General features: G+C 38.2%; 1 protein-coding gene across 1 annotated transcript in view; it reads right to left on the bottom strand.

Annotated features, from left to right (window-relative positions):
* Positions 1-1,454: 1,454 nt before the first annotated feature.
* Positions 1,455-14,770, bottom strand: part of CTTNBP2 (cortactin binding protein 2) — a 152,671-nt gene continuing 139,355 nt past the window's right edge. Inside the window, exons 18-24 of the mRNA XM_004389629.2 lie at positions 14,289-14,494; positions 13,768-13,953; positions 11,033-11,096; positions 9,604-9,736; positions 8,545-8,646; positions 7,558-7,560; positions 1,455-1,830 (exon numbers count right to left, since the gene is read on the bottom strand). Of these exons, the coding sequence (XP_004389686.1) occupies positions 1,588-1,830; positions 7,558-7,560; positions 8,545-8,646; positions 9,604-9,736; positions 11,033-11,096; positions 13,768-13,953; positions 14,289-14,494 (937 nt within the window). The 3' untranslated portion in view covers positions 1,455-1,587. The remainder of the gene's footprint in view (positions 1,831-7,557; positions 7,561-8,544; positions 8,647-9,603; positions 9,737-11,032; positions 11,097-13,767; positions 13,954-14,288; positions 14,495-14,770) is intronic.

The raw sequence follows: 14,770 nt of genomic DNA, 5'->3' as shown, positions 1-14,770 counted from the left end.
AAAGAACAGGCACACAGAAGCACAGATGGGGGAGGACAGACATCAGACCACATGAAAATCATCAAGGAACCAAGGAACAGAAGCTGAAAAGAGACAAGGACCTTCCTCCAGAGCTAATAGAGAAAGCCTTTCCCTAGAGCCAGTGCCCTGAATTTGGACTTCTAGCTTCCTAAACTGTGAGAAAATTAATTTGTTAAAGCCACCCTCAAAATAAATTTGTTAATTTTAATAAAAATTAATTTGTTATTTCTGTTACAGCAGCACTAGATAACTAATACATCACATGACACATTTTGTGTTTGCAAGATACTGGCAGTTTTGTAAAGTCCAATTCTGTATTAATGCAGGTGTAAATAACTGTTCTGGCCAAAAACGGGCTTTAAATACTCAAACAAGTAAGTGATTCTTGGGATAAAATCTTTTTTTTTTGTATATATGGAAAAAAGGGGGAGGAGTGGAAGATGTTTTTGTTCAGTGAGCACCTAGTATCTGCAGCTCCACTTAAATGTCTGTTTTATTTGTACTTAAACCAATTACCCAACACTCCCTAACAAGGGCGAGTCTTTCTGTGAACAGCTAGTAAAATACCAACACTGAGGACAAAAGTTTTATGAATGTCTCTGAAATTGGACATAAATATCTACTGCATGAATAAACTAAAAACTATAGATTGAAACTGCAGCAAAGTTGTTTCACTAAGACAATATTTTATTTGGTGTCAAGCATCTTAACTCTGAGTTGTATAAGTGATTTTATCAGCAATTTTAAGAAACAGTTCTAGAAAATATTATCAATTTTATTATCAGTTGTGCTACTAGAACTAAAGTTGAAGAGGGAGTTAACTCTGAATTAATTTATTGAAGTATTTATGAATGCAGGTATTTTTCATATCCATTTAGGTACAAAACTTTTGTAAGAAAGATAACACTTTTATTTCATTATAATTTCATATTTTATAGGACTTATAATGCAAACTCATAAGCATAAATATACACGATGCAACCAAACAGCAATGTAACCATTAAAAGATTTAAAATGTGAAACCAGAATTTAACAGGCAAAATACTTAGTATGGCTTGTAATGGAAAGAAACTGTTGAGAAATGATTTATTATTGCCCCATTCTAGTTATTCCTCAAGTGAACATAAAATTATGATTATGATTTCCATTTAAAATGGTACACGTTTTCTAAGCCAGTGCTGTACACATTTTGTAACAAGTAGTATGCAATATGATTTATGGATTTTCTTCAATATACATATGTATATATGTACAAATATATATAGATATACAGTACACAACTGTTTTGATACCCCTGAACATCTTCATTAAAACTATTACAATTTTTCTATTATAAAACTACTTGAAAAGCTGGCAAAACTTCTTAGTATTGAAGTTCAACCCTACAGAATTAAAAAAAAAAAAAAAAGACTTGGTTATAAATACATTCTTTACAAAAAATTGAATAGTGGTCCCGCACTCATACTTTATATTACAGTGAAAACAGTTCATTGAAAGTTATTTACACATTGTTGTCCTTGGTTTTGGTGTGAAATATACAGAAAAGTGAGAAAATTGTAGGCAGGCCTATTTGTTAGGTTTTTCTACTTGTTCGTTTTTGTGTAAGTTCCAAATCTCATCTTTTGAGTTGTTATTTATTTCTATTTGCCTTGTATTACTGCTGCTGCTGCTTCGTTTGGTGTTCTGGGAACACTGGGCGACTTTACTTCTAGGAACAGGAAGGAAAGATTTCACTCTTGAAACACCCAACTCAGTCTTTAATTTACTGTTGCTGCATTCTGTAGTTTGATGGCTGCTGAGAGGACTGACCTGCAACAGAAGAGAAACGAGACAATGTCCTTGCATTTGCCAGGGTTACCTACCAACTTCCTCTCCTGTCATCAGTCCTAATTCTTCCTCTGAGAAAGCACAAAGGAGTTTCTCTCTAAACTCAGGTTCCCATGAAAAAAACAAACAAAAGATAAGAGAAAGGAGAGCATAAATGATTAATTTCTCATAGACTGACTGCCTTATTTTTATTAGGCCTTCCCTGGTGTCGTGCAAGTTCTAGACATAGGAGTCAGTGAATCAAACGCTGATGAGTCTGGGCTACCCTTACCAAAAGGAACTTCACAAAATTCTGAATCCGTTGTCAGAGTCGATTCTGACTCATGGTGACCCCATGTGTTACAGAGTAGAACTGCTCCATAGTGTTTTCTTGGCTATAATCTTAATGAATGCAGACGTCAGGCCTTTCTTTCATGGTACCATTGGGTGGATTCGAACCGCCAACCTTTAGGTTAGTGGTTGAGCACAGACCATTTGCACCAACCAAGGGACCTCACAAAATCTTAGGTCCAAGGAAATCACCAAATTGGACTAGTCCAACTGACTATGTGTAGACAGCTCTACAAATAAACTACGTCACCATGAGTAATTCATCCAACTTTTCTGCATTCTACTTTCAGATCTGTGATATGAAAATTGGACACCAACGAACCAATATTTCTTGAACATTTACTGTTCTAGGTGCTTGGCATACAGCAGGCAACATAAAAGAGAAACATCCTTCCCTTATGGAGCTTACATTCTAATGAATTAAGGCTCCTGTGCAGAAATTCTATGATTAGGTGGCTCAAGATCTTTTTATACTTGGAAACTGTATGCTTTAATTTTTTTTTTTGAAGTGTTTCAGAACCCTTACAATCTGGTCCCTGTTTCTCATTTCACCAACTAGGAAACAGGTAGGTAGGTAAAATAATTTGCCCACAGTCACAGAGTGGTGAGGCCTCCTAACTTTCACTCAAGGTCTTTTCCCCTACATTACATTACATACTGCAAACCAGCAAACACAGAATGAAGCCTACTCAGTGAGCTGCTCCAAATGCCTCTGAAGCAGTTGGCATTACCTTCCCTCCCGGAAATTCTCTCGAGGTCACCTTTGCACTCTCCTGGGTGTCTTCTTCGATCTGTAGTTCTCAACCTTGGCTGTGTGACCTTGGAAATCACACAGGAAGCTTTAAATAACACTGATGACTGGGTCCCACCCCACAGATTCAGATTTAACTGATCTGGGGTGTGGCATCAATGTAAGTTTTATAAAATCTTTTACAATTCTAATGTGCAACCAAAGTTGAGAATCTTGACCTTAACTCCTCAATGCCATTTTTCTCAAGTGACCTCTTTAGTGGTGGCATCGTTCTTGGCTTTCTGTTCACCCCAGATCACACAGTTTTACTTGATGACCTTTCCCCTTTCTGCCCATTCTTAGTGTTTCAATTATCATCTCTAATCAAATAGCTCCCCAAGTTATAGCTCTGGTCCTCCTTTACCTATGGAGCTTCAGAACTGCATTTCCAACTGCTAATGGATATAATTCATCTCTATGTTTGGCCTGCGCTTCAAACTCAATTTTTCTAAAGCCAAATTTTATTTCCCCAATCCCACCCATTTCTAAAGCCTTTCTTCTTGGCTTATTACTGGTTAATGATGTTCTCCCAGTTAATTCAGCTGGAGACCTCAGTTATCTTTAACAACCACTTCTTTCTCCTCTACCCAATCCAATGTTGCTTGCAAAAGGGGCAGAGAATTATGGCTGTGTCGGTGCAAACAGAATGGAAGGGGATGCTTTCAGACCTCACTAACGCAGTATCAAATTCCTAAGCATGTCACTAAAGCCCTTTTTAAATTTGGTTTCAACCTCTCTTTTAAACCCATCTGCCCCTCCACTTCCATATATTAAAATTCTAATAATTCTTTAAAGCCTAGCACACCACCTTCATTAAACCCCTAAATCACCTAAATAAAATCTACTGGCGCCAGATCTTCAGACACAGCTAATCTTAAATGGCAAATCAGCTGTGCTACTCTAATATACCTTTGGTTAGAAGTTTCAGTGCTTTGACTCTTCCCAAACATCAAGTTATGTGTAATGAATGAAGAATAAAAATGGGACAAGTATGGGGTTTGGAGTACATATGTTTAGGAAAGAAAGATGGCTAGGCTGGAAAAGTTCAGCTTAGAAAGGAGGTGGCTTCCTGATAAAACAAAATCCTCTCATCAGGGAATCATGAAACAGCTGGGTTCTGTCATATTAGAAGGGCCAACTCCCTCCAAGGAAGCATTAGAAAATGATTGAGGTACAGCTGCTCAAAGACACACACGTCTTAGCCAGTCCTTGTCCTCTCCCACTTGTACTTTATGGTAGGTTAAGAGTGAACGGGAAGAAAACCAAAACATCTATTTTTGGTTTGTAGGGAAGCTTATACTATCAGGCTACGAGAGAAAATATAAGAGAATTACATTTCTTGATGAACTGGATTGTTACAGTAGAGGAAAAGGTCATGTGTTGAGACACAACTGTAAGAAGATAGTTCAGGCACCATAATCCAGACCCACTTCTTTTTACAAGAAATTACTTAGCCATGGTTAGGCCAATCCCAGCTTGTAATTTTGTCCAGAACACCAGCAAAGTCAACACATCCATAGTACCCAAACATGGCATGCTATAAAGTAAGGATTATGGCTGGTTGGTGTAGAGAATCTACAAGGGTGTGTATGTAGATCTGATTATAAATAATTTTGCCATGATCTTTGAACTTCCTCTGGAAATCTACAGGGGTGGTACCCAGGCCCAGAGGCAGGAAAGGCAGGAAATCCCCACATGAAATAAAGTACCAAGATGCACCCTCACAACAGTGAAAAATGTGGTTAGGGATGCAGAGGCTGGACATGCGGACCTGTGGGGCAGAGTCAGTCCCTGGAAACAGGAGGATGGAGGATGAGATGGTGTGATGAGAACAAGGAGAAACACTTGGGCTTAGTGAGGACCATGGCACTTCAAGGCTGGGAAGACAAGAATAGAGCAAGTGACTGAGGGACAATGTCCTGAACGAGAGGGTGATGCTCCTGACACTCCAGCAGCCAAGCACAGGTTTGGAGGCGTTTTTCCCAAAACTATGAGGTACGAGAGCCTGGGTATAGGAGAGTTAAGAGCATTTTCAAACCCCCAAAATTCTCTGTATTAAACATATCAGATTACTATCAATGTTGCTATGCATATTAAACTCAAAGATGAGCTATAATTTGTATAGAAAGGCACTGCCCCTAGAGTAAAGGTTATTTAGGTTTAAAGAGTTATTAAGTCAGAACAATTCATTCATCCATTCATTCAATACTGAGTATCTGCTAGAAGTTAAGAGGATACCATAACCCCTGGTCTCTGGATTGCAAAGCAAGAAATCAGAGACAGCACTGCAGAGGAGATAGCACTGGATGTGGGCCTTTAAGGAGGTACAGGACTGTGACATGTGAAGAGGAGAGGAAGGGTTCCACAAAGGAAAAGAACTATGGAAGATGTGGTGTGGGAACAGTAAAAAGTAAGTTACATGTAAAAGGTTACAAGTAAAAAGTAAGATAAATGAAGGTGTATCAACCTCTGAAAAGATGTATTTGGAAAGAAAGAAATGGGATGGTAAGTAAGGAGGATGACAGCTCAGAGCTGTGTTTTAGAGCAATGAGTCTCAGCTCAGGTTTTGAATAAGAATCACCAGGGAACTTTAAAAAAAAAAATCCTGATGTCCATTATGAACCCAGGCCAATTATGTCAGAACCTTTAGGGGCTGGAATCTAGATATAAGAACTGAAAAAATTCCTCAGGTGAAACTCGTAGAATAGGCAAAAGTATAGAGATCAGAATTTAACAGTGGTTAGCAAGGGCAGAAGGGAAGGGGAAAGAGGGGGATTTTAGTTTAGCTAGCACTGAGTTTCTGTTTATGGTCTGGAAAATATGGCTATGGATGTTGGTAATGGTTGCACAACATGATTGATGTAACTGGTTTCATGAATTGTACAAGTGAACATGTTGAATTGGCAAATGTTGTGTTATCTATTTTTATAACAACAACAAAAAATTTGTTAGAAAAAAAGAATTCCTCAGGCCGATTTCAAACATCAAAGATGAGAACTTTTGCTTTAGGGGAATTAGTTTGCACACGTGAGAGGAAAACATATTTATTAGTCTCTGCTCTTTCTATAGGGTCGCTATGAGTTGGAATAGACTCGATGGCAATGGGTTTGGTTTTGGTTTGCTCTTTCTATTGATGATTAAAAAAAAAAAGTGTATGTGTGTTTAATTTAGAAGGTTGTCTAGCATGCCATCTAACTGATAAACCCAACTACATTCCATTCCTGTTTGAGCAGTAAGGAGTTACACTGTGGCAAATTAATGGTTAATTCACTTAGTCTTGCCTTCCAATGGATAATGGCAGCTGTAAGACCCCTCTCTGGAGAAGGCAAAGCCAGCCTCTGGCCATGCAGGAGAAAGTGATTTCAACTAACTCAGAGAGCTGTTAGCTCTGAAGGGAGTTACTTCCAGATAACAGAAGAAACTGGGCATCTAACCAAGAAATGCTAGTTAAGTCAGGAGTGAGCCTACCTTCCCCAGAAAAGAAAAGGAATGAGCCTACCAAGCTTTGAGAAGGCTGTCAAATGAGTGTTACTTTGCCCTCTGCTGGCAGGTCTTGAGAAAAACATCTTCTAGTCACTGGGGAAGAGTCCCTCTAGGTCTCTTCAGTGTACAAAGAGAAGAGTAGGGGTCAGCAGTCAACAGATGTTTGTTTTTATTAATTGCTGTCCTATTAATTGCACATTTAAATAACCACGGAGTCCTTCTGTAAGAACCTAGGCAGTATAAAACCCATTTTTTAAAGGTTCCCTTTAAAGCAAAGCTATCCTGAGCTGCACTAAGCTTATCCTACTTTGTCCTTTTTTTTTTTTTTATGGACAGTACTTTATTATTATAAAGGAGCCCTGGTAGCATAACGGTTATGCACTCACTTGACTGCTAACCAAAAGGTTGGTGGTTCAAACCCACTCAGTGGCTCCTTAGGAGAAAGACCTGGTGATCTGCTCCCATAAAAGATTACAGCCTAGAAAACCCTATGGGGCAGTTCTACTCTGTCATATGGGGTCACTACGAGTCGAAATTGACTCAATGGCACCTAACAACAACAATCTTATTATAAAAACCCAACAGGGTTATGGGACAGAGAAGTAGGATACAAAAATGTATCTTTATTAGATATTCATACAACTGCTCGTCAATATTTGTATACAAGAGAGTGACCTGGCCCTGTGGAGAAAGGTGGTGCTCCTTGTTCCTCCTCCCAGACGGTCACAGCCCCTTGCACTATGATCCACAAGGAACGCTGCAGAAGCTCAAGGAATGTGCTCTGGTCTCCTATCAACCAAAGCTCAAGGTGGGCCAGCATACATGGGCAAAGAGTTGAGCCTTTAAAGATGGCAAAAGGTAACCCTTAAAGTATTTTCCAACCAGAATGCTCAGTAGAGGCCCCAGGTCACCTCTTTAGGTCATCTTCCCTAAAATGTGTCCCAATTTTGCTTTTGCTGTGCTTCTAAGTTGTTCCCCAACTGGGAAAAAAAGAAAAAAGCTGACACTTTGATAGAGTGGGCCTGAAAGATCATGTTCTTCTTCATCACAAGTCATCAGGTCACAAGTTTTTTATTGGGGGCCTCAGCCCTGCCAACTTCCCTAACCTCCTTCCTCCACCACACATAGCTGAGTTTCACATGTAACTGAGCAACGCTGAAACCCAACAAAGTAGTGAGACAGCAGGGGCTGCCATGAGACCAGGCAAGGATTAATAATTTAATAGTCTCACTGTGTTCACTTACAATCCTGCTCTCTGCACTCCCCCGCACGGGTCTTTGTGTGCCACCAAGGGAGGGGATGGGAACAGGATGTGAACTGAAACGCTATGGCTTGGTGAACAAGCCATATATTACTAAATGCCTCCAGGAAATCTGCATCCTCATAAAATAATTAATGGGTAAGAAGTCGTTTTATTGTTTCCGTCCACCCAGGAGTACCATGCAGTACCATCTCTTGCCACTTATTAACCGATCCATAAGGTCCAGCACCATGCAGTGGAAGTTATTTCAAGAGGTTAATGAAGTCTGTTTGAAGCCTGGCCTTTGTATTTGTTATTCTGACTTGTTTTTAAAGGAAAGCCTCTCACTGAAACACAATGCACGTTATGGCAAGTTAGGAAATGAAAACAAAAATTATTATCTTTGTGTAAAATATCTTTATGTTATCACTCAGCCTGACTCCTTCCTTTGCTGTAATTAACTCCAATTTTCCAAAAATGCAGGAAATCTTGTTTTTCAGTCCTCAACCGAAAAACAACACATTTTAAAATGAACAACCAAGAAAACAAAAGTTCCATTACTTCTAGTTTTGGCATGCTCCAATGAAAATAAATGGAGACCTTCTCAAAAGAAACCCACAATTTTGGAATAAAATTTTGGGCATCAAATAGAAAAAGTAACGCTTTTTTATGTCATTCTTTCAAGATATTTCAAATAGTAATTTTTTAAAAAATCCTGATTAACTACTGAACATTTTTGTCCTTATTCTATTCCTGTGGTTTTAAAGTAATTGCAATTCACATTGAAAGATTTGTGAAGTCAATTCCACAGCAATCTTTCTTTGCCCCATTTTGGGGGGAAAGAGACACTTACCTTTTGTGACACTGGCATTCTTGGATTATTAACAGTTGCTGAAAACGCAGGGCTGTTTCTGGAACTAATAAATCTCCTTAAATCATCCCTGGAATCAGCAATCTGGAAAATATACAATTTATCAAGTCATGATCAATTTCTCACTCTATTAAAAAGCCAAAAGAAGATCAGAACAGCTTTATAGAAAAAAAAAAATTAAAATAAATATAACTTAGCTAGAAAAGAGTGCAAGATTTTAATCATAACCTTACTTTCCAGTGGACAATTATTTCAGTTCCTTTTCAGCAAAGTTTAAATAAGAGAGTCAATTCTGTTTTGTCCCAGAGATTGTGACTGTTCATATATAATAGCTGTGTCTGTCAGTGGGACCTGCACATGTTCTATCTATCTTTATATGCTCCATTTCCAGTAAAAGGCATTTATAAAGGAAGCTTGATCCAACTTGCTGGAGATATCACAGTGCCAAAACAGGTTGAACTTGATGCTGTTAATGTTTTCTTTGAGATTTCAGGTCACTGGTTTTCATATTTCGATCTCAAATTTCACAGCTTAAGACTATGATTATATGCATTTTACAGGCCAATTCCTTCTGTTTATAAAGAAAGTTGTTGCTGTCGCTCTGTCTTTGACACAGGTTTGCTATGATGATGCTTGTTCTAATTATCTCTTGCTTATAGATGACTTATGTGCCCAAAGTTAGGAATACAAAACGGAAAAAAAGCCCGGGGAAACTCAGAGTGAAGCTCAGAAAAATGCCTCCCAAAAGTGTTGGTGTTTTTTTTTTGTGCTAATCCAATTAACATATACAATGTAAGTTTAGGTCTTTCAGAGGAGTTTGGTAAAACACATTTTACCAAATCAGGCTGTCTTACTGCACAAAAGGTATTTCAGAAGAAATGGCTATTCAAAGCAAGGTGATGAATGGTTTGATTTCAAGTATTAACCATACTGTTCAATAAGGATTTTCTTTCAGGGAACAAGTGTTACGATGTGGCTCCAGAAAGTCTCCCCATTGTTGGATGGACTCATTTGATGTCCCCGCCACCTGATGTTACTCACCTTGCTTATATCAGATTCAGATTTGCTGGAACACATGGTCTGAAGTTCCTTAACAAGGTCGGCTTCATCATCTGAACCCAGATAGAGTCTTTGATCCAGATTCAACGTCAATGACAAATCATTCTCTAAACACCTAACATGAAGTTCAGAAAAGGGTTTTTAAAAGTGAGAGCAATAACCCAAGGCCCAGTATGGAAATCTAGACACAGTACCTCTTTTCAGGATTTGGTGTAGGATTGGGAAGGAGTTTATTATACTTTAAAGCATGTCATACATGCCATTTAGTGCAGCAACCCACTCCTATACCCTGAGAGCTTAGAATAAAGGGTTTTGATTATAACTCCCACTCAAAATTCTCCTCAATAGGATACAATTTTATTTCATATAGAAATCCACTTTGACTTATAACATTCCAGGTTCACTTTTCTTCTGTCTGCCCGCATGAAAAAACTAAGACACTAAACACTGCCCTGTAGGGAGCAGTGTGATATATTGGTGCAAACAGGAATTTCAACTTGGCTCTACTGCTTACTAGCAATATGGATATGGGTCCATATATATGCATGTATGTACATACACACATACACATACACACACACACACACACACACACACACACACATATTTAAACATCTCGATTCCTGGGTTCCCTTTTCTGTAAAGAGATCCTAATGCCCACATCACAGGGTTATTGTGAAAATTATATAGGATAGTTTATAAAACATATCTAGCAGTGGGCCTGATAGAAAGTAGCTCTGTGATGTAGTTTCCTTGTTCTTCTGTCTCACACTTCACCTCTCCCCTTCTGTAATGCTGAAAATGAGGGTACAGGGTCCTAAATGTTATCTGCCAAGTCGTAGGGCACACAATTTATTGGGCTACAGTGGGGATGTATTACAAAACTGCCTATTTTTATTTTAACCAAATCATCCTTATACTTCAAATTTTGTAAGCTGAAATAACAATTACCCAGGTATAACATTATGAGAAAAATAAATATAACTATCACTGTAAACATTTAGCACTTAAAAGCATATGTCATGCTATATTTCTATAAATCTAGCATTTAAAAAAAAATCAGTCATCTAAAGCCTGTTTAAAATACCATGAATGCATGTTTTTACCATATCTTCTACTAAAAGCATTAAGTAGTATTATTAATTTTGATTTAAAAATGAAGCCAGTAATATTTTTGACCTTATAAACAAACTAAAGACAAATCAGGCAGTTATATGAGGCTTAAGGAATATTTTTCAGATACAAGTACACCAGCATTTGAATGGTCTCTATTGCTTCTAAAAATACTACATTAACAGTATCACAGTTGCACAGACCAATAATGAGAGCATATAACTTTGAAAATAGTGATTTAAGTTACTTGATTAATCTTTACTGTTTGTTAAAAGTTAAATCTGAAAGAGGTACTTACTTTTGTTTTGACAGAGAAGCATTCCTGTTACAACTCGGTTGAGATACAGTCTTATTTTTTATACCTGTTTGAAAAAGAATTGTAATCACTTTCACCAGAATGGTTGTTTGTCCCTGTGCATCCTGAACTCTGTATTTATGAAACAGGCTATGGGCTCTGCTGCACCTTCGTGCTGTTCTTGGATGAACACCCATTCTCTTGAGGAGGTTCTCTTCAAGCCAGCGGCCCTGAGCGTAGCCTCTTGCGTAAGCATCGTGGACAGCATGGAATTACTGACTATCCTATTTATATTTGTTATTGAAGTCAGTTCAGGTAAGACCACCTGAAGGAGCCCTGGTGCAGTGGTTAAGCACTCTGCTGCTAACTGAAAGGTTGGCAGTTCGAACCCACCAGCCACTCTGCGGGAGAAAGATGAGGCAGTGTACTTCTGTAACGACTACAGCCTTGGAAACCCTATGGGGCAGCTCTACTCTGACCTATAGGGTTGCTGTATGTTGGAAGTGATTTGACGACAAAGGGTTTGGTTTGGAGACCACCTGAAGATCAGTTCAGGAATCCTGAACTTTGCTTGTATCAGCTGCTCTCTTCTCGCTAGTTAAGTCCCTATTTCCCTAGGTCCTTGTTCCCAAAGTATCCAAAGTTGAATAGCTGCCTTTTGATGATCGTATTCTCTCTTTCTCTACTTTTGTTTGCCCTCAAACATCACTATTTAGATCAAGTATAGTTTTTGATCTGTGGGCCTGTAACGGATGATAGTGTGTGTGGCATTAATAGTGTCCCGTGCAATTTGTGCTCCAGCATTAACGAAAAGGCGAGAAGTTTGAATCCACCCAGTGGTGCTGCTGAAGAAAGGTCTGGAGATCGACTTCTGTAACATTACAGCCACTGAAAACCCTATGGGATGCAGTTCTACTCTGAAACACATGGGGCTTCACCTGATGGCAGTGGTTTTTTCCTTTTTTTTGTAGAAAATTAGGTTTTAAATAGCTTTGTATTATAGAGAAAATATGAACAGTATACAAAAAGGCATGGGATTTTAAATACTGCAAATCACAGCAATGTTTTTCAAACCGCAGATTATGATCCATTTAAAACAAAAAAAAAGAAACAGATGAGACTACATTATATGTAGTAAATATACTGAATAGTATCGATTATACATGCACACAAATGAATGGGTTTGTAGGTACTGCTTATGATGTAAAATGTATTTCTCACTGTGGGTTATGGTCAAAAGGTTTGAGAAACACTATTATAAACCATTTTAGACTCTAAAAGAATGACTTTCTATAATACTCCAAATTTTATAGGCTCATTAAAACATTTAGTTGCTTCTGAGTGGATTCTAAAATTGTATGAATACTGGTAGTAAAATTTTCTCTGAAGAGTATGTTTGGGAAGTAAACTGACTTTTATATATCCTTATTAAATGTAGATCAGCAGAAATAATGTCTGTGTCAGTCTCTTTGTTGATACTTTTATCATGATCATCAGAAAGATGTAACAGGTAGCTCTCTGCTAACTATACATTCACAGACACCAGTCCTGCCCTCCACAAGCCTGTGATCCGCCATGACTGACCTCTCTGTTTTAGGTGAGAAAACAAACGGGTTGTGTCTCTACTAAACTTTATAAAGTTTAAGTGATTGGCATGGTGTGCAAAGGGGTTTCTATTTTGGTATTTTCTTCAACAATAGTGTCAAAAAACAAAATCAACCCAACTGTTATTGCATTTTGAAGATCTAAAATTAATTATGTATGTTAGCAATCCACAATGCACATGGCGTTGATGCATTGAAGCATATTTTCATTCTTATTCAAATATGGATTTCCTTTAAGGAGAATATTTACAATTCATATAATTGTCGATCATCATATCATCAAAGCTAAACAGATTAGGTGTAATACTGGTAGTAGATGTATTGCACCTTCTTTGTTAGAATGAAAACTTAGGACATTACTCTCCTCACTCCCAGTACTGTGAATGTAAACTCTCATTTGCCACTCATTGTAGTTCAGCCTACATGGTGCTAAGAAAAGGTGACCTATTCTCTAATAATTTCTCCATTCATAAATAAATATTTATTGAACGTGTACACATTCTATTCTAGGCAGTACAAATTAAGCAGTGAACACAGTGGAGATCCCTGCCCTCAGGGAATTTACATCCTAAAAATCATTAAACACATTCCATAGGATGCAATGTATGAAAAATACGTAAAACTAATGCTTTGTAAAGGTCTTTAATTGCTATCATATAGGTTGTACTCATACTTTAAAAAATTTAAGGTTGCCTTAGCAATGATACATAAAAGGAGAAAAATAAGGTAAAGTATGACAATTTTATTACATAAACTTAATTGCTGATGCTAAGTAAAACAAATTATTAAAAAATAAATGACCACTAACAAGATAAAAATAAATTTAATTTCAGAATTCTCATATGAAAGTAGTGTTTTTCAGGTAGGAGGCTCCCCAATATTTTTGGAAATACTACTTACTATACTCAAATATACCAACAATCATGAAGATGGCCCAAGACTAAGTAACATTTTGTTCTGCTACACATATGTTCGCCATGAGCTGGAGCCAACTCAAACCAACAAACATTTAAACCAATACTCAGAATTTTGTTTTGTTGAAGGCATAATGATAAAAATAAAAGTACATCTGCATCCAGAAACCAAACAATGAGCAAGGCACTTCTAAGCAACATCCTCACGCTGCTGCCTTACCTTCATCACTCAGGTCCGGCTTACTCCAGGCGGGTGAAGCGATACGGCCAGACTTCTTGCGAGGACTGGTGCTCACCTTTCTCCAGGCACCATTCTCCACTTTCTTCTTGCCACAACTGCTATAACTTGAAACTATGGATAAAGGGAAACTTCCTCCTTTGAAATCAGCGATATACTGGTCTAGCTCTGAAAAAATACAGATCACGTTTTGTCAAAAGGAAGGTAGTGATAATACAGTTTTATATAGCAAAGCAAAATACTGCATTTCCAATTCTCGAATGGACCCTTAAAAATCATGGGCCTGCACAATACCCAAACAGGGGTTTTGTGAACCAGCACAAACTTGACTTGGAGGTAGGGAATTCAAATATGAGCCAACAATTAAAAGGGGAGACAGAGATCTGAAACAATGTCATGAAATGTCCATTAATGTGAAGATAACTTCTCTAGTTACCAAGAGGGAAAAAACAGCTTCTGAAAAGAGGGTGAGTTTCCTCTTCTCCCAGCATGAGGTCACATACCTGCTCTTGGGAGGGGACAGCCATGCAGAACAGCTTTATTAAGCAAGATGCTGAGAGCAGCTTTAACCACAGCCTGCTGTCCTTGGCTGGGGTGCTTTTTAGCAATTGTTTGTCCAAGGCCAGGTTGTCTTTTCACAGAGGCTTTTGACAATATTGCTTCTTGAACTCTGGGTGCAATAACGGCATTCCACAGCTTGGACATCCACCTGGCAAGAGAGGACCAGAATTCACCAAGTCAAGACCAGACCCCTCATGAATTACACACAACTGTAAAAAGGACAGGTTGTAAGACCATTGTGTAGTAAAGAATTTAACCTTGTCCAAAAAGATGTCTGGCCTTTGCCCTTGTCTGCTGGGAGGTACTCTTTGTTTGACTGGGGCCTTGGGCTAGCCAGATAATAACAATGTGATTTGGGGTAGGAGCTTTGGGTTACTTGGTGTCAGTTTACCTGGAGACTCAGGTCTACTGCATGGACAAAGAA

The sequence above is a fragment of the Trichechus manatus genome, unplaced genomic scaffold, assembly GCF_000243295.1.
Source record: "Trichechus manatus latirostris isolate Lorelei unplaced genomic scaffold, TriManLat1.0 scaffold00251, whole genome shotgun sequence".
Classification (NCBI taxonomy): domain Eukaryota; kingdom Metazoa; phylum Chordata; class Mammalia; order Sirenia; family Trichechidae; genus Trichechus; species Trichechus manatus.
Note: the sequence above shows the minus strand (reverse complement) of the source record. Positions and strands in the feature narration are given on the sequence as shown.